Raw genomic sequence first — 18,623 nt, 5'->3', positions numbered from 1 at the left:
GTTTGGCGCCAGCTATTTCATGAAAGAAGAAATTAATTTCTTAATATGCCTTGGAAAGAAATGCTGCCCATTTCAAGACAGTATTACAACTATTTGAAATTGCAAATAGTTGCATAGTGGATATAAATGTATTTGATGTCTGGTTGCAAACACTATTTTGTATTTAGGAAATTTAAAAGTAGTGGGTACAGCCAAATGAGTAGGTTATGTTACAGTGTTTTCCTTCCTTGAGCAAGTAAGAAAGGTATGAAGAAATCATTGTGAAACCAGGCACTCTACTTAACTTGTAAAACTTTACACTAACATTGAAAGTGATTAAGGCAATCTTTATTGCTTGTATATAAAATCGATTCCCTCGTGATACAGAAGTTATTGTAGCAAGCATACAGTTTGTTTAGAGAGGTAGATTGTAAGAGTTTGACAACAGTAAAAGTATTCCTAGATCTAAATTGGCACAATGATGCAAAGTTTCAGTACGTGTTCCCAGTCGCCTCGCTTTGCTTCGACAGATATCATGTGTATATAGTTAGGGAAAGTTGTAAGAAAGTCTGAAAAGCAAAACAAAAACATTGCTGGAGTTAAGCATTTGCTGAGAATGGTTTCTGGAAATCACAACTTATTTGATATATCCAATAAAATTCTTACACAAGTTAGTGACACAGAACTAACACAAGAATAAATGAAAAAATCAGTCTTCCAAATTCTACAGAAAGGATCAACTAGCCTTTATCTGTATTTGTATAGGTAAGACAACACATATATATCATGGGTTTATCCAAAGATTTTAAGGCAGATAGTGGTTGTCCATGCTACATTGCTAGTCAATAAAAACATTTATATTGCAAAAAAGTAAAGAATGGTAGCTGGTAGAAATTAAGAGGACCATAAGTGTTCAGACTTACAATAGATTCATAGTTTCGATTTGATGGTTCAATTCTGTTTTAGCCAAAATGCACTTTAAGGGTGGTGGGAGATATTTTAGAATGAGCAATGGGTCAATTTTAGGTCCAGGAGAGGCCTTTAAAAATAACAGTAGACTTCTTGTCATAAAAGGTCCCTCCTGGACCTACGGTAAGTGCTTGCCTGAATAATTGAATAGTTCAGAAAAACTGGCAAAACCATCTTGAGTATTTCTTGTCCATGAAAGCTGTCTAACTGCACAGTCCTGCCGGAAGTTGAAAAGTCAACTTGAAGACAAAACACAAAAAGCCCCAAAAGCAAGGTGAAAATGTCCGTCTTCCAGGGGGCATTTGAAGACTTAAATGAGATGCAGCCACCCAAAGTCCCTGCATGGTTAATGTGCTTCTAGCCTCCTAACAGTTTTGCATTCTATCTCAGATCAGTAACAGGTAAAACTTTGTTGTTGTGTGCCTTAATTTCCCCAATTTACAGTGAAACTATCACTGGGTTTTCATTGCTGGATGAGAATTTGAACCCTGGTCTCGAGTCCTAGCCCAATGCTTAAACTATTTCACATTGGATTTCTAGGTGAAACTTGGTCTTGTATAAAATGTAATTGGCCTATATCAGCAAATTCAACCATCCATGCCTTAAAAATACTAAGAAAAACCCCAAAAGCAAACTTTGACTTTAGTATTTTATCTAAGGCAGGCCTCCAGCTGTTTGTACCCCCCTAGCCAGCTTATTCAATAGTCAGGAATTCTGGGTGGTACCATAATAATATATATCATAAATATATTATTGCTGGAGGCTCAAACAGCTGGAGGGCTGCAGTTTGAGGATTCCTGATCTAAGAGATATGCTACTGAACATAATGGGACTTGAGCACCTACAGAAATTACTTAAATCAAATCCTAGCTGATAACAAGGGCCCACTGTACATACTTGTGAGATGTACTCTAAGACCAGGAAAACATTCTAAAATCTTATTTAACTGAAATTTTATTTAACTTTTAATATTCTTTTAATATTATTTATTAAAAATAATATTTGTATTATTTTCATTGTTTTAAACTGTTTGTATTAAAACGTTTGTATTATTTTCATTGTTTTAAACTGTTCAGATTTCTTTCATTATACATTGCCATGTGAACCTTGGATATATGACAGGATAAAATATTTTAATAAACATATACCTGAATAGAATAAGACTTCTTCCTGCTAAACCTAGAGAAACTAATGAAAACTTACTATGAAAAGTAGCCATATATTTCACAAAGTCAGAGAAATGAGCAGACTTTCTGTGGTCTAAATGGATTTGTACTTGAAGACACCCCTGTTAATAAAGGATCGTGATGTGCATTCTGCAGACAAAACTGCTTCAAATCAGCTGCAGCTTGTGAAACCTGCAAACAAAAAAATCCATGTTTGAATGAATATTGTAACAACAACAACAACATTTTGTATCCCACCCCATCTCCCCGAGGGGACTCTGAGCAGCTTTAAGTGGGAAAATAATTAAGCCAGTTAGAAATCAATGTACGTTCATCCCATGTGGTAAGATTGGTTATAGGCAAGTGCTACTGAAAGTGGTGATTCCAATCCATTAGGAGTTTCCAGAAAATAAAAGTTACAGCAACTGGGCACAAACATGATACCAGTTTCTGGCACACTTTTAATTTGCTATATAAGATAACTGTTTTCCATTCCTGACTGTGAACTATAGCAGTACTTTTCAAGCCTGTCTTGTAAAATGGCACCATCTCTCTTGTATATATGTATATACAAAACTCAGTTTATTGATTTTCTGTTAAAAGGAACCCCAAGTACCTGTGGAGCTTCTCCATCAGGCCTGAGGAAGTCTTAGCCAAAATCCCATCAGACCAGCAGGAAAATCCCCCATGAAATGGGAGTATTGTTCTGTACAGTAAAATATTGTTCTCTCCCATATCCTTGAATTAGTCCAATAATAATGTTACATCCCCAAAACTGCAGGTGACACTCCTGAAATGTGATACAGAATGCTCCTTTTTGGTAAAGAGTACTAAGTAAAGCAGTACAAATATTCTTCAGATAAAATATATTTTATTCTCCAGAATGTCTTAAATTTCCTTTTAAAGGAAAGAACAGTGCTGCTTCCATAAAGCCTTTGCTGGAAAAGGGTGAAAAAGTACAAAAGGATGTTTAAAACCACTTTGACTTCAAATAACCCATTAACAAGCTAAGCAGTCCTGAAAATGAGTTACATGATTGGATCGCAAGAATTAGCTGTTCTCAAGGCTACTATATGCCCTTAATGGATTGTACAGATTGAGATGGGCAGGAGGTAAATCTACTTAAAACAGTTTGAATTACAAATTTTAAACTTGCATCTTATGCATAATCTTTATTTTGTGTAGTTTAATATGTATTTTGTGGAAATATGTTTTAATAGAAGTTTTAGATGAATGTGTGTTTTAGCAATGTTGTAGCTCGCCTTGAGCCATGAGGCAGTCAAGAAATAAACATTACTATTTCTATAGCTATAAGTCTAAATTTGTACAGTATGCAGTAGAACTGCAAATATATGCACAAGGATCTTGGGGATCTGATGAAAGAAAGAAAAGTAGATCACACAATACTGAAGTCTCGCCACCTCTGCTCATGTGGCTATGGGTAGATAACTGGATTGCACACATGAAAACAACAAAAAGCACTGTTATGATCAAGTAGTTAACTAAGGTGGAGTGAGGCTTGTAAAAGCTGGAAAAAAAGTGCTGACCAATTTCTCTTCCCTGGCCCTCCCTGGGCCTTAAGGCACTTCCGCATTTTCCTGGGCGGGTTTGCCAGATGAGTTTTAAAATGCCTCTCCCTCCAGAACCCGTAACTTTCATTTCAGGAAAGATTCCAGGCTGTTATTTCCAATATTTGAGTAGGTGAAGTCTGGGGAAAGCAATCCTAGCAGGGAGCAGATTTGGGAGGATAACAGCAAGGCCTGGAAAGCCAGTGTAGTGGCTCCAGTGATTCACATTCACAGCCTAGGGTCCAAATCCCCTACTTAGCCATGAAAGCCTTTTCTGAACAAATTTTGCCAAGCAACCCTATGATATGATTGCAATAAGTTGTAAATGACTTAAAGAGGACACAACAACAGGCACTAAGTTTTAAATTATCCCACTGCTGCTAAGGTGTGTGTGTTACTAGCAATGTGCTTGGGAGGGGCAACAATGGTTTCCTTACTGAGGAGTGGGCTTTTTTTGTCACTGAGCAAAAAGGGAGATGAAACAGTGCCTGTAATGGTTTGAGCGTTGGCTTAGGAGTGCATCTATACTGTAGAATGAACATAGACTGACACCACTTTAACTGTGGGATCCTGAGATTCATAGTATAATGAGGCACCAGCACTCTTGGCAGAGAAGACTAAAACTATATCTCCCAGGATGCTACAGAATTGGGCCATGGCTGACAGCAATGGAAGATGAAGATGTAAAAAAAACCAACCCTGCTCTATATATAGATACCCATTCCTTATAGATTTGCTATAAAAATTATAGGCAAAAAAAGAATGAATTGGGCCATGGCAGGTAATAATAGTACATATTATTTATTACACTATGAAACAAAATGAAAAAATTATGTTCCTAATTTAAGTTTTTTTCTGTTTTAATTGGGTGATACCTAATTTGAAATTAGTTGTTTTACACCAAAACCTTCATTTTTGTGGCTGTCACAAACTATGATGAATTGGCTGAGACTTTATGGACCCTTCCTGACAGTCCCTATATCCCAAGATCTGATACCAGGTTTTCTGTTTATCCCAGATTATCTGGCAGTGGAGACTCATGCCTGTCTGGTAGGGCCCTGTGAGATACTCATTAAAAACTATAGCAAAATGTGCTGCAAGATGTCCTGCAAAAACAAATTTTTTGCAGTAATATTAATAATAATCTTTATTTATATCCTGCTTTTCTCCCTTACTGGACCCAAAGTGGCCTACAACATATTAAAATCATGTAAACAACACTCCAAATACAGTAGAGTCTCACTTATCCAAGCTAAACGGGCCGTCAGAAGCTTGGATAAGCGAATATCTTGGATAATAAGGAGGGATTAAGGAAAAGCCTATTAAACATCAAATTAGGTTATGATTTTACAAATTAAGCACCAAAACTTCATGTTATACAACAAATTTGACAGAAAAAGTAGTTCAATACACAGTAATGTTATGTTGTAATTACTGCATTTACAAATTTAGCACCAAAATATCATGATATATTGAAAACATTGATGACAAAAATGGCTTGGATTATCCAGAGGCTTGGACAAGCGAGGCTTGGATGAGTGAGATTCTACTGTACATCAATAATAAGTATAAAATATCATAAAATAAACAACTGAAAACAATAATGTACATTCACATTATTGTGGCATACTTTTGGATTATACTGCATTTTGTTCTAATCCATAACATTATGGGGTTTCCCTCAGTAAAATCCCTCAGTAAACAGTAAAAAAAAGTAAATCGAAAAAAAAAAACACTCAGAAGACGGGAATTACAGACAAGAAACAATCAGGGCCAGCTAACACCTCCCAACAAAGGATGTCCCCAGGCAGGAAGCAGCCAGGCTTCGAAGCTGCAAGGCTATTCAAAGCTAATCAAGGCGGCCAATTGCAACATACACACTTGCCTCAAAGAAACACGAGTTTTTTCTCCTACCCTGGACTTTCCAAAGATATATAAACCCTCTTGCATTCTAGTAGCAGTATTGGTCAATTTTGAAGCTGTGTTTGGTGTAGGTTTTCAAAACAAGACTGGTAAAAGAATGTAAATCAGAACTCATGATTGCCAAGTTGACTGCCGTAATTCTAGTATGGCTCTAGAGACGCGCCCGAAACCCAACCTGCCATGGAAACTCGAGACCTCAGAGGAAGGCAAAGAAGTTCCCGCTTTGAACAAAGAAAAACCTTGGCAAGGCGCTCTCGGCGCGTCCTGTTCATGTATTCCCCAGCCTAACGGTCTCCCCAAACCAAAGCCAACCTCCTTCCTTTGAGAGAGGGCGAGGGAGGGGAGCCATGAAGCCAGTGCTCCTCTCCGCCCGGAGGGCGCGGCAATGGCGGCCGAACTCTGCGCCTCAGGCGCCTCCCCCCTCCTCACCTTCACGCGGCTGACGCTGGCCTCGAGGCGCAGCTGCTGCACAACTTTCTTCATGGCCGCCACGTTGGAGGACATGGTCCCCCCGGTCTCGCGCTGCCTGCCTGCCTGCCTCTACCTGGCTCGCGCCGGCTGTTGCTTTCGAAGGGTGGGGAAGGGGGGTGGACTTCTCGTAAACTTTCTGCCCCAGTTTCCGGCTCCCTTCGCAAACTCTCTCGCCCATAGAGCGGGAAAAGGTTAGAGTCGCCCGCAGCGCTGGCTCGTGGGCTCCTTCAGCGGAAGTGAAGGGGTTGCCCCTTGAGAGAGCCACACACTGAGGCTCCTTCCACACAGTTGAATAAAATCTCACATTTTCTGCTTTGAACTGGGATATATGGCGGTGAGCACTCGGATAACCCAGTTCAAAGCAGATATTGTGGGATTTTCTGCCTTGATATTCTGAGTTATATGGCTGTGTGGAAGGACCAATTGAACCATGAGAGCAGTCAAAAAGATAAGTAAAGGTAAAGGTTTCCCCTGATGTTAAGTCCAGTCATGTCTTGACTCGGGGTTGGTGCTCATCTCCATTTCTAAGCCGAAGAGCCTGCGTCCATAGACACCTCCAAGGTCATGTGGCTGGCATGACTGTATGGAGCGCCGTTACCTTCCCGCCGGAGCGGTACCTATTGATCTACTAACATTGGCATGTTTTCGAACTGCTAGGTTGGCAGAAGCTGGAGCTAACAGAGGGCGCTCACTCCGCTCCCAGGATTTGAACCTGGGACCTTTAGGTCTGCAAGTTCAGCAGCTTAGTGTTTTAACACACTTCGCCACTGGGGCTCCTTAGTCAAAAAGATAGATATATCTTATATATTATAGATTCATCCAAACACAAATCAAGGAACATGAAAGGCACTGCAGACTAACTCAACCAGAGAAGTCAGCCATAGTAGAGCATTTGATGAACCAACCTGGACACGGCATATTATTTGAGAACACAGAAATGCTGGACCACTCTGACTGTCACCATGCTAGACTACACAGAGAAGCCATTGAAATCCACAAGCATGTGGACAATTTCAACAGAAAGGAGGAAACCATGAAAATGAACAAATCTGGCTACCAGTATTTTTTTAAAAACTCTACAATTGGGACAGTAAATAAAGAACAACACTCTGAAAACAGGGGAATTACAGACATGAATCAATCAGGGGCAGCTAAAACCTCAGAACAAAGTATTCCCCCAGGCAGGAATGAAGCTTGCAAGGCCATTAATGCTAATCAAGGTGATTAATTACAACATTCACACTGGTCTCAAACAGACAAGAGTTCCTTCTCCCACCCTGGACTTTCCACAAATATATAAACCTTCTTTGCTTAGTTTCCAATATACCTCGCAACCTCTGAGGATGCCTGCCATAGATGTGGGTGAAACGTCAGTAAAGAATGCTTCTGGAACATGGCCATACAGCCTGGAAAACACACAACAACTCTTTGCCATGGCAGTTGAAATCATGTCAAACTGCATTATCTCTACTATAGATGCACCCTAAGCCAGAGTCCCTTGCCAGTAATCAAGTTGCCTGGGGATTCTGAAAGTGGCAGTGGTTTCCTCCTTTCTGTTGAAATTGTCCACATGCTTGTGGATTTCAGTGGCTTCTCTGTGTAGTCTGACATGGTGGTTGTTGAAGTTGACCAGCATTTCTGTGTTCTCAAATAATATGCTGTGTTCAGGTTGGTTCATCAAGTGCTCTGCTATGGCTGACTTCTCTGGTTGAGTTAGTCTGCAATGCCTTTTCTGTTCCTGCAGAGGAGAGAGAGTCCCTCTTGTCCTTTGCTGAATGTAGCATTTGTTGGATTTTCTTAGTGGGTCTGTAGAATAGTTTGTAAGTTGTGTTTCTTCATCAGCTTCCCTATGCGGTCAGCAGTTCCCTTGATGTATGGTAAGAACACCTTTCCTCTGGGTGGATCTTTGTCTTTACTCTCCTGGCTTGTTTTTGACTTTGCAGCTCTTCTGATGTCTGTAGTGGAGTATCTATTGGGCTATAGAGCCCAGTTTAGGTGTTTCAGTTCCCCTTGGAGGAGTTGGCATTGCAGATTCTTTTTGCATGGTCTGCCATGGCTTTAATTGTGCTTTTTTTACTTGGGTGATGCTTGGAGTTTTTATGTAGGTATCTATTCGCGTGTGCATCCCAGGCCGCTTCCTGCCTGTGGAATGTTTTTTCTCCCACCCAGATATAGGTAAAAGTAAAGGTTTTCGCCTGACATGAAGTCAAGTTGCATCTGACTCTGGGGGTTGGTGTTCATCTCAATTTCTAAGCCGAAGAGCCGGCGTTGTCCGTAAAAATGTTTCCAAGGTCATGTGGCCAGCATGATTGCATGCTGGAGCAGTACCTATTGATGTACTCACATTTGCATGTTTTCGAACTGCTAGGTTGGCAGAAGCTGGGACTAATAGCAGAAGCTCACCTCGCTCCCCGGATTCAAACCGCCGACAACCAGTATTAAAAAACTCTAAAATCTGGACAGTGAATAAAGAACACCAACTCAGAAAACAGGGGAATTCCAGACATGAAACATTCAAGGCCAGCTAACACCTCATAACAAAGGATTCCCCCAGGCAGGAAGCAGCCAGGCTTTGGAGCTGCAAGGCCATTCCATGATTCAACATACAGTAGAGTCTCACTTATCCAACACTCGCTTATCCAAGCCTCTGGATTATCCAACACATTTTTGTAGTCAATGTTTTCAAAACATCGTGATATTTTGGTGCTAAATTCGTAAATAGAGTAATTACTACATAGCATTACTGTGTATTGAACTACTTTTTCTGTCAAATTTGTTGTATAACATGATGTTTTGGTGCTTAATTTGTAAAATCATAACCTAATTTGATGTTTAATAGGCTTTTCCTTAATCCATCCTTATTATCCAACGTATTCACTTATCCAATGTTCTGCCGGCCCGTTTATGTTGGATAAGTGAGACTCTACTGTAGTTTGTGGAAGCCACTAAAACGAGGTTTCTGGAGTAGGGCAACAACTTTCAAAGTAAATACCGCACAATTGAACAGGAAATAACACTTTCAAACCAGGAACACAGAATGTTTCAAATGTTGTTACATAAAGAAACAACATGAACTGGGAACTTATTGAATAATAGTTCTTGGTTTTCCCAAGAGCAGCTACCAAAAGCTCCCGGAAGTGTTGGTCTCCAAGTGTGGCCCGGTCACTTCTCTCTTTTCTGTTTCTCTAAATTCCATGCCAAATTCAGCGAGTCTCCGGAGGGGCGGGGCTTGGGGACGGCGGCGGGCACAAAGCAGCCCTCGCGCATGCGCCGTGAACGTAGGCGTCCGTTTGAGACCTTTCCCTGCTCCCGTCTTGGCGAGAAGTTTGTGGTTCAGCCTTTGGGCCTCTGGGAGGGGGTTGCTATGGGCGACTCCATGGAGAATCCTTCAGGAGTCCTCCCCCTTCCCTTTTACTTCACCTTCTCACGCTGCTAGTGTGCCTCTTCCCTTTCCTCCATTGTTTTCATCCTCTTCTGCCTTCCTTTTGGTAGGTTTTTTGAGGGCTTACAGGCTCGGTTTTCTAGGCAAATTTTGAGGCTGTCTTGCATTTGGTGAAGGAAGTAACACATGTATATGAAATAGTCATATTTTCTTCATTTTTTTTGAATATACAGTAGACCAGGCATGAGGAAACTTTGGCCCTCCAGGTGCTTTGGACTTCAACTCCCACAATTCCCAACAGCCTACAATTCCCAGAAGCCCCCAGCCTGCGAATGCAGGCTGGGGGCTTCTGGGAATTGTAGGCTGTTGGGAATTGTGGGAGTTGAAGTCCAAAGCACCTGGAGAGCCAAAGTTTCCCCATGCCTGCAGTAGACTCGGTTAACCGGCACGCATGAGGGTTATTTCGTTTCTGGTTGCTTAGGAATTAGTATTAAAACTAGGCCTAACATTATACCCCATACGATACCATATTAAACTCTACATTGACTTGATGTTAATATTGAAATGTGGTAATTAAAGCAAATAAAGACAAGACCAACATAATGTAACACAGTTTTAATGTTGTTGTAAAAACAATAACATTAAGCGCAATAATATTTTTTGGACAGTTGCTTGAGAGTTCCGGCTGGTTAGGTTCCAGTTAACCAAGAGTCAGACATATAAATACATACACACACATGAAAGACACAGACATGCATACATCTATACAAGATATCTCAAAAATGTGTACATCCTTTAACGCAGGCATGGGCAAACTTGGGCCCTCTAGGTGTTTTGGACTTCATCTCCCACAATTCCTAACAGTACGATTGGACGGCAATCATACTCAGCCACTAGGGATCACCTATGATAATGATGTAGATAAGAACATAAGACTTGTTTATATTAAATCAGCCAGTTGACAATGGTCATGTATGTGATAGACCAGCTGGAACCTCCTCACATATATGCACAAACAAAATTGAATTCATTGAACTGCCTAAACTTACCCACAGAAGTTATTCCCACACACTTGGTGTAAGATTACATGTTATGCCTACCTGCCTCCCATATACTGTATAATATATATACCTTTCACTTGAGCAATGCCAAGGAAAGTGTACCTATATTGGTCTCTATATTATTACAAGCATGGTTGTGGAGGAGAGTGTAAACAAGCAAATTCAGGGATTCCTCATATTCAGGGCTATTCAAATTTATACCCAATTATGATCTTTTTATAGCTTAAACTGCACTGATGAAGTCATGAGATAGTTGCTGTCTTTATTCTGTATTTCTTTTATCTCCATGTAAGCACAAATAAAGCAAATCCTAGATTACAAACGTAAACCTCAGTTACCTGGCTCTGATTGTACAACTAACTGTGCTACTATAGTGATATTTATTTGTACTGAGGGAGTGTTCACATCAAAGGTTGGATCAACTCTGTTAGCCAACTTTTGGATCTTTTTTTGTTTGTTTTCAGGTTCACTAGAAACAAATACTTGGCTCCCCTGAAGTTTTCTCTGTTCTAAAGCCAAGACTTCAAAGAAATGGAACCACACATGAAATACAGAATTTTGTGTTTAGGAAATCTACAGGATTTTTCTTATTATACTAGATAATCCTTATAAAAGATGTAACTGAAAGGAGGTGATCCTGTTCAGAAGTCTGCATGTGTAAGGAAAGAAATTGAAAAAAATGCCATCTGGTCAGATCAGACCCCACACAGCAGAGGTAAGAAATAATGGTTTTGAGAAAATATATACAGAGGTGGGGGTGGGGAGCAAATTTTTGAGTCCCTTCAGGGAGAGGGGTCGGGATATAAATAAAGATTATTATTTTTTAATTATTATTATTATTATAATTATTATTATTATTATTAATCTTGGATTTTAAAAATAAGGTAAAAACCATGTACTGTATATACAAAATACTATAAACAAAGAACCCCCTTAAATACCTTCAAGGTATAGGTATAACAGTGATCTATATTATAGTCTACAGAGGGAGTTCTATAATCTGGTTTTAGACAGCAATCAAAGATTTCTGTGCTGTTACATACAGACAGCATTAATATTGTGGCTATTTTAGTGAACATTTTCCTCCATTGCTAATAGTTGAACAGTAACTGAGGTTGGGATAACAATAGTGGGAAATGAAATCTCACAGATTCGCTTGCCATCATAATTTTAACTTTAGAGACAAGGATACAGTAGTATACTGTATTTCAATTTGTAATTCAGTCAAGAGTAGTTCAGTGTGTATGATTACTGCAATCTATGGACCTGGGTGCTTCCAGGGTCTTATGACAAAGAGAGAACTGAAATGCAGTCTACCAGGGAAGTGGATTCCCCTTCTACTAAGTTTTCTCAAGGAGGTTTCAGTGGTAGCATTGTGATAAACAAGAATATATTCAGCAAAGACCTATCAGAAGAATAGGTCAAACAGACCAGTTGTTGAGGGAGGTGATCATTCCCGGGCTGGGGGAGATTGAAGGTACATGTGTGGACTATTTCGTGGTGACACACACATACATTTTAAACCTTTAATTTTAAACCTAATATAACAATAACATTTTAATTGGCTCAGAATACTCAAAGTATGCCATCAATCTGTCCTGATCTGGCAAGAATATTCTTGATTAATCCTCTGCATATTCTACTTTTTCAACAGCTTTTAAAATATCCCAATTTTTCTTTCATCCTCCCCCTTTCTCCCTTTTCTCCTCAGCTTCAGTTGCAGTTTGCACTCAACTCAGTAGGAGAAAGAGGGAGGAATGGAGAGGGCATTTTTGATAGGATTAGGCAAAATCAAATTCCTGCAACCTTTCCTAGTTTGCACATGAATAACATTTGCCATCTTGACAACATTTTGATGTTGTCTGGCCATACATATCCCAGTTTTCTTCTGGAAAGAAAGAAAATATGGAAGGCTGTGCTAGTGCATTTGCTATTTGCTTCCTGGAGTATATCAAATTTTCACAGATTATAGGAACTGAAACATAAGAATATTTTCCCTTTTAATGTATTGTATGGCCTGGATCTAAGAGAGATGAAATTCATTTCTGATGTGAAGGCGCAATATTGAAATCTTGTTCTATATATTCTTTTCTATCAGAAGAATAAAGCAACTTGTTTCAAGTGACATTAAGACCCAAGGAATGAAGAAAGATTGAGAGCAGGAAATTGTGTCTAAATGGTGCAGTATCTGGATAAAAATATTAATTGTAGCAGTGAAGAGATCACATTTGGATTCTGCCTTATCCACCCAAATGTCTTGGGCTGGTGCTGGCTATCAGGCACCTACTATATTTTTTCTTCAGCCATCTATAGATCTTCCTTGTGGCCATTTGCTTGAGAAGCTTCTTGTCATCAAAGATCTGTCATACTGGCGACATTAATTTATTTCTGCTGCATTTATATGATTATAGGACAAATTATGTATGTTTCTTATTTTATTATACTGACATTTTTTCATTTTTATCATATTGTACTTGAGAGAAATCCGAGTCAAATTTCTGGTTTCTCTGCATTCTTTTTGCTCAATTGCATTTTCTCTCCTTTTATTATTCTCCTGTAGTGCCACCTTGGTTACCTCTTGTTTTTCCTCCTTACAGCAATTCTGCCCTGAAAATTTGAATTGCTGTTGTTATATGCCTTTAAGTTGACTCTTGAGTTTTATTTTATATTTAATTGCGGTGTAGTTATAGATTTCCTTATAAAATTATTCCTCATCAGTTAACAATATACGTATGTAATTCAGAGAAATGTTTTAACATTAATGTCAATTAAAGTCACTCATAATGAGTGCGGCAACGCTTACGTGTGTCCCCTAATATAAAACTCTGCTGAAATTCAACAATAATAATTTTGGCAAACAACCATGTCTGTATTTATTTATTTATTGGACTTGTATACCGCTACTCCCAATTTGGCTCGGAGCGGTTTACAGAAATAGATAAAACAATGCAGTTAGCTTTAGATAACAATAAGAACAGACGTAGCCCCAAGTTTTCACCCATCGAAATCTTGTCGGAAGAGAAAGGTTTTACAGGCTTTCCGAAAGGCAAGTAGGTCTCGGGTAGTTCGAATTTCAACTGGCAAGGCATTCCATAAATAAGGGGCTTAATCGAGAAGGCTCTCTGCCTAGTAGAATATGTATATGTCATTAAGCAATACATTATTATGTTTCAGAAACTTTCAGCAAGAAGCGTAATATTCTGGTTCTATTTCACATATGGGCCCCTGGTGGTGGCGCAGTGTGTTAAAGCACTGAGCTGCTGAACTTGCAGACCGAAAAGTCGCAGGTTCAAATCCCGGGAGTGGAATGAGCGCCCGCTGTTAGCCCCAGCTCCTGCCAACCTAGCAGTTCGAAAACATGCAAATATGAGTAGATCAATAGGTACCGCTCCGGCGGGAAGGTAACGGCGCTCCATGCAGTCATGCCAGCCACATGACCTTGGAGGTGTCTACGGACAACGCCGGCTCTTCGGCTTAGAAATGGAGATGAGCACCAACCCCCAGAGTCGGTCACGACTGGAATTAACGTCAGGGGAAAACCTTTACCTTTTTTACCTATTTCACATATATCTATATCATTGCAGTTTTAGATTTTGCTGGGTATTTCTTATCTAAATTTCTGTGAATTTAAATTCTAGTTAGACTGACACAAATCAGCTATCCATAGAAAGGTAGCCCTTTACAAAAGTCACCTCCTTTTTGTTAGAGATGTCATTCTGCACTGCCTGTCTCTATTGTTAGATAGCAAGCCTAGAGCAGAGTTAGGGACACCTTCCCACAGTCCTATGCATGCTTGATAGGCTTTACTCTTATTTCCTTCTTCCTGTCCTGTTTAGATTCACCCCATCCTTTTGTTGATTTTAGAAATCTCTCCTAGGGCTTGATGTAACTTCCTCAATTTGGCCTTTGGAATTTTTATGGCCCTAGAGAAGAAAGGGACTCACCACGAGGTGGTCGTCCTTCATTCTTCCTGCTTTGTTTCACAGAGAGGACGCATTTTGTCCCCTCTTGTAGTCAAGATGTAGCTATCTAGATTCTTTGTTATTTTGATCCGTCTACCTATCTTAGACCAGATTAGATAAGCTAGTAAGCTCCAAACCTTTTCTATCCATCAGTGGATTTCCTTTTACCTCAATAAATGCTTTTAAACTTTTAAGCTGACTTTGCGATCCTTTGCCATCCTGAAGAAGACAAAGGCCTTCCTAAACTCACTCCACGTAAGTTTTTCTGCTGTATTGGAAGAGATGCTTCCACACACTCTGCTGTTTTCCTGGGAATTTACCTCACAAAGAGGGTGATTTGAGCTTAACAGCTCCTAGATTCCTAACACTTTTCAGGGCCCTCAACTCAGTTCTTCCTTCTAATCTCTGAGTAATAACTGCAATTCCGCTTCCATTTTTTTCTATTCCCAAAAAGAACTATGCTGTGTTATGTATTATACTTAACTTTGGGGAGGGTAGAATTCCCTGTGCAGTATTTTAAAGTAGTTGTAGGAAGCATGTAGTCCTTCAGTGATTATTGGAGAACCAATCCCGGCAACCTTAGCCACATACCCAATGGTGAGGGATGCTGGAAATTGCAGTACATCAGCATTTGAATGGCTGTAGGTATCTCACACCCCCATAGTAATATTCACTGGATATTCATTGATATACATTGCCAGAAATGTTCCTTTATCAAGGCTTTTCTCGTCTAGTCCCAGGACATCACCTTGAGACAACGCCATGGCGACAGTTCTATTCACATTTTGAAAAGTGGGATATTAATGATGACATAAAAATAAAAATTTAAATGGATAGCAATATCAATTCTTATAATACATTAAAATACAAATTGCATATTAGATTTTAAGTTAATTTTATTTTAATTTATTTAGTTCATAGAACTTCATGTTTTTTATGTTCCGGAGGAACTGTGGGATTTCAAGTTGAATACAGTTCCTGTAGATGTCACCAACAAATTCTTTTCAGCTGGTTTTATAAGGTGAGTTTCATGGTGGAAAAAAGAAAGAGCAGCCTTGCCTTAAAAATTCATAATTCATAGGACTTTCAAAGATTTACTTAAGCACTTACATCAGTTTGTATAGCTTTCTAAAGGCTAAAATGTGCATGAAAGAGATTTAAGTAATTCTTACAATAGCTTCCAGCTGTTCTAGTTTGCCAGGGTCAGCCCTTATTAATCTTCTGCCATCCTAATTTTTCAACTGCTTTTAAAATGTCCCAGTTTCTCTCTAGCTTCCTCCTTCCTCAAGAATCATAACACTGCTTGTGATTTGTGTTTTGGCCTGTATTTTTTTCATGTATAATGGAACAGTAGTTACCCAAATCTGTTGAATTTATTTGTATACAGTTTATCATATTTTATTACTGGAGAGGTGGGGAAAATGCAGCATACAGGATACATGCTCACCCCAATTTTTTTAGTGGTCTCTAGGGCCCTCTAGGAGTAAAAGAAAATTGGTTAATTGCCTACAAAGGATACCAAAAAGATAATTAGTTCACATATGAATCCTGTTGTCATTTGGGAGATCATAATTAAACATACACGCTTTGCAAAATAAAGTATTACTGAGTGTTTTTAATACAGTAGAGTCTCGCTTATAAACGGGCAGGCAGAATGTTGAATAAGCGAATATGTTGGATAATAAGGAGGCATTAAGGAAAAGCCTATTAAACATCAAATCAGGTTATGATTTTACAAATTAAGCACCAAAACTTCAGGTTATACAACAAATTTGGCAGAAAAAGTAGTTCAATATGCAGTAATGCTATGTTGTAATTACTGTATTTACGAATTTAGCACCAAAATATGATGTATTGAAAACATTAACTACAAAAATGCGTTGGATAATCCAGAACGTTAGATAACCGAGTGTTGGATAAGTGAGACTCTACTGTAACTAAAATTGGAATGGAACACTACAAGGGAACAAGGTGCCATTTGTGTGTCTTTTCCTCTCTAATTTACTCAATTTAGAGAGTAATCTGGGAGGTGGGAGAGACCCACTCCTACTTAGTTGTAGTTTGTGATAACAATATTGATAAGTTTATTTGGGCATAAGAAATTTACATTATTTTAATTGTTAGGATTACCCCTCAAAGAGTTTTGGAAAATGACTTTGTTGAATGATTTGTGTGATTCTTTTGTTTCATTGTTTTTACTAGAAAATACTGGTCCTCACAAAGACCTACAATTGCTAGGTTTAGGAGAGGAGTAAGGAACAACTATTATATAAATTGCAGTCTGTGGTGAAAATGAAAGATGGATGAATTTGTCAGTTTTGTTTTCTCCCACTCTGTTTTGTAAAAGAAAAAAAAATCTCATTTATGAGGAAGTTTGCAAATGTTGGATTCTCATAGAAACGGAACTGAATAAGGTTCTCAGCCATCTTCTGGACCAATTATATGCAATAGGTGCAGGTGTTCCCAACATGGTCATATTATGCTTGCCTTGTAGATTTTAAAAAACAGGTAGCAGTCTTAATTCAGCATCAGTAATGTGGTTGGATATAAAGGCACTAAGAACCAAATGCCTAAGCATCTTCTGCATACATGAACACATATTGGCTTTATGTTCTTGGATCTAGAATGCATATTGGTAAAAAAAAAAAAACCTTGTCTAGTACAGATACTACAAGACATAAGATAGCTGGCTTATGGCTTCCATTGTTCTGTTTATAGCTATCCATTAGGTAACCATGTTTTTTAAACTTCAATTAAATTTATAGTCTTATTAAATTCAGAAGCTTGTATCTACATGTTATAAGAATCATTACAATTGTAGTGGTTGCTTGTCTTTAGATCATAGAATCTATTAAGATCCTATTACTGTAAATCATGCTTCATGTCCTTAATTGTAATACAATGCAATTTTATAATTAGGAAAATCCTTAACTTAATGACTTGAGAAACTGCTTAGAGCACCTGTCTTGCTAGCAATAGTGCTGCTTAAACATAAAATGAGCAGTTTCATCTAAAATGGTAATACAGCCTTAACTAAAGAAGACATAAGAATAAACAGGTTTTCAGTCTATACACATTTTATCTTCTGTTTCTTATAATGCTTAATGGAATTTATGCGAGAATATTTACCATCTACTGAACATTAATATTCAAGTATTAACTGACAGGTAGACATATGTAGTTTTTGAGGAAAATATAAATTGTTACATGTAAGGATGCTAGGGCTACTGCTGTAAATGCACTTAACTGGGAATAAGTACCACTGACATCACATGTAGACTAGTAAGTTTATGAACAGTCAGTCCTCCACTTTCATGGAGGTTAGGGGCACAGCCCTTTCCCCACAAAAGTGTAAAAACTGCAAATAATTCCAGGGGAGGAATGGAGTGCTACTGATGTAGTCCCAATCAAGGGCTATCTGCTGTGGTGCCAGGGAAAAGAGGAGGAGAAACAGGTCCCATACATTTCATTCCAACCCGGGGAGAGTGTGGATGAGCTCCCTCGTATCAGCTCCAGTTCCATGCGAGGACATGAGAGAAGCCTCCCACAAGGATGGTAAAACATCAAACATCTGGGCGTCCCCTGGTCAATGTCCTTGCAGACGGCCAAAAATAAATTTACCCTGCACATCCTTGCTTCTTTTCCTTTTCTTGCATATTGCGGGTGTCTATTTCACCTGATCATAGCAACCAGGGCAGTGGTTCTCAACCTATGGGTCCCGAGGTGTTTTGGCCTACAACTCCCAGAAATCCAAGCCAGTTTACCAGCTGTTAGGATTTCTGGGAGTTGAAGGCCAAAACATCTGGGGACCCACTGAACTAGAGGAAACAGACATATGTGATATGTTTTCTGCATGATGCTGCAACTTCACTTACCCTGCAGATCCCGCGTGCTGCTGCAGCTTCACTTGCCCTGTGGATCCTAGTTCCTCATCTTTTTCCTATGGGTCGTGTGTCTATTTTGTCTAATATCTCCCTTCCTTTGCCCAGGCAAAACAGACACATATGGCACACAAGAAGATGATGAGGAATAGGGATCCACAGGACAGGCAAAGTGTTTCTCTTCCAGTGTGCCACATGTGTCTGCTTTCCCCAAGCAGAAGAAGGGAGCTCTAGCAAAACAGATGCACCTGGCTCACTGAG

The 18,623-nt window shown here is 39.2% G+C and overlaps 2 protein-coding genes across 7 annotated transcripts in view; one reads left to right on the top strand and one right to left on the bottom strand.

Annotated features, from left to right (window-relative positions):
• Positions 1-305: 305 nt before the first annotated feature.
• Positions 306-6,250, bottom strand: gng5 (G protein subunit gamma 5). The gene is made up of 3 exons (XM_003223091.4): positions 6,035-6,250; positions 2,152-2,306; positions 306-548 (listed from the first exon to the last, which is right to left on the bottom strand). The coding sequence occupies exons 1-2, from the start codon at positions 6,107-6,109 to the stop codon at positions 2,181-2,183; spliced, it is 201 nt and encodes a 66-aa protein (XP_003223139.1). The 5' UTR covers positions 6,110-6,250; the 3' UTR covers positions 306-548; positions 2,152-2,180.
• A 3,071-nt stretch (positions 6,251-9,321) lies between these two features.
• Positions 9,322-18,623, top strand: part of spata1 (spermatogenesis associated 1) — a 31,618-nt gene continuing 22,316 nt past the window's right edge. For 2 of the 6 annotated variants that reach the window (XM_062978087.1, XM_008114174.3), the window contains exons 1-3: positions 9,323-9,564; positions 10,984-11,234; positions 15,396-15,502. In XM_062978087.1, the coding sequence (XP_062834157.1) occupies positions 11,199-11,234; positions 15,396-15,502 (143 nt within the window). In that variant the 5' untranslated portion in view covers positions 9,323-9,564; positions 10,984-11,198. Of the gene's footprint in view, positions 9,565-10,983; positions 11,235-13,969; positions 14,737-15,395; positions 15,503-18,623 lie in introns of those variants that run through there. The other 4 variants (XM_062978083.1, XM_062978086.1, XM_062978084.1 and 1 more) reach the window with 4 other exon arrangements.

The sequence above is a fragment of the Anolis carolinensis genome, chromosome 4 (assembly GCF_035594765.1).
Source record: "Anolis carolinensis isolate JA03-04 chromosome 4, rAnoCar3.1.pri, whole genome shotgun sequence".
NCBI lineage: Eukaryota > Metazoa > Chordata > Lepidosauria > Squamata > Dactyloidae > Anolis > Anolis carolinensis.
This window is presented reverse-complemented; position numbering and strand designations above follow the sequence as displayed.

Coding starts and splice junctions, on each gene's coding strand:
- gng5 (XM_003223091.4), bottom strand. CDS start 6,109: ATGTCCTCCAACGTGGCGGCCATGAAGAAAGTTGTGCAGCAGCTGCGC. Junction 2,307..6,034: donor CCAGCGTCAGCCGCGTGAAG/GTGAGGAGGGGG, acceptor TTTTGTTTGCAG/GTTTCACAAGCTGCAGCTGA.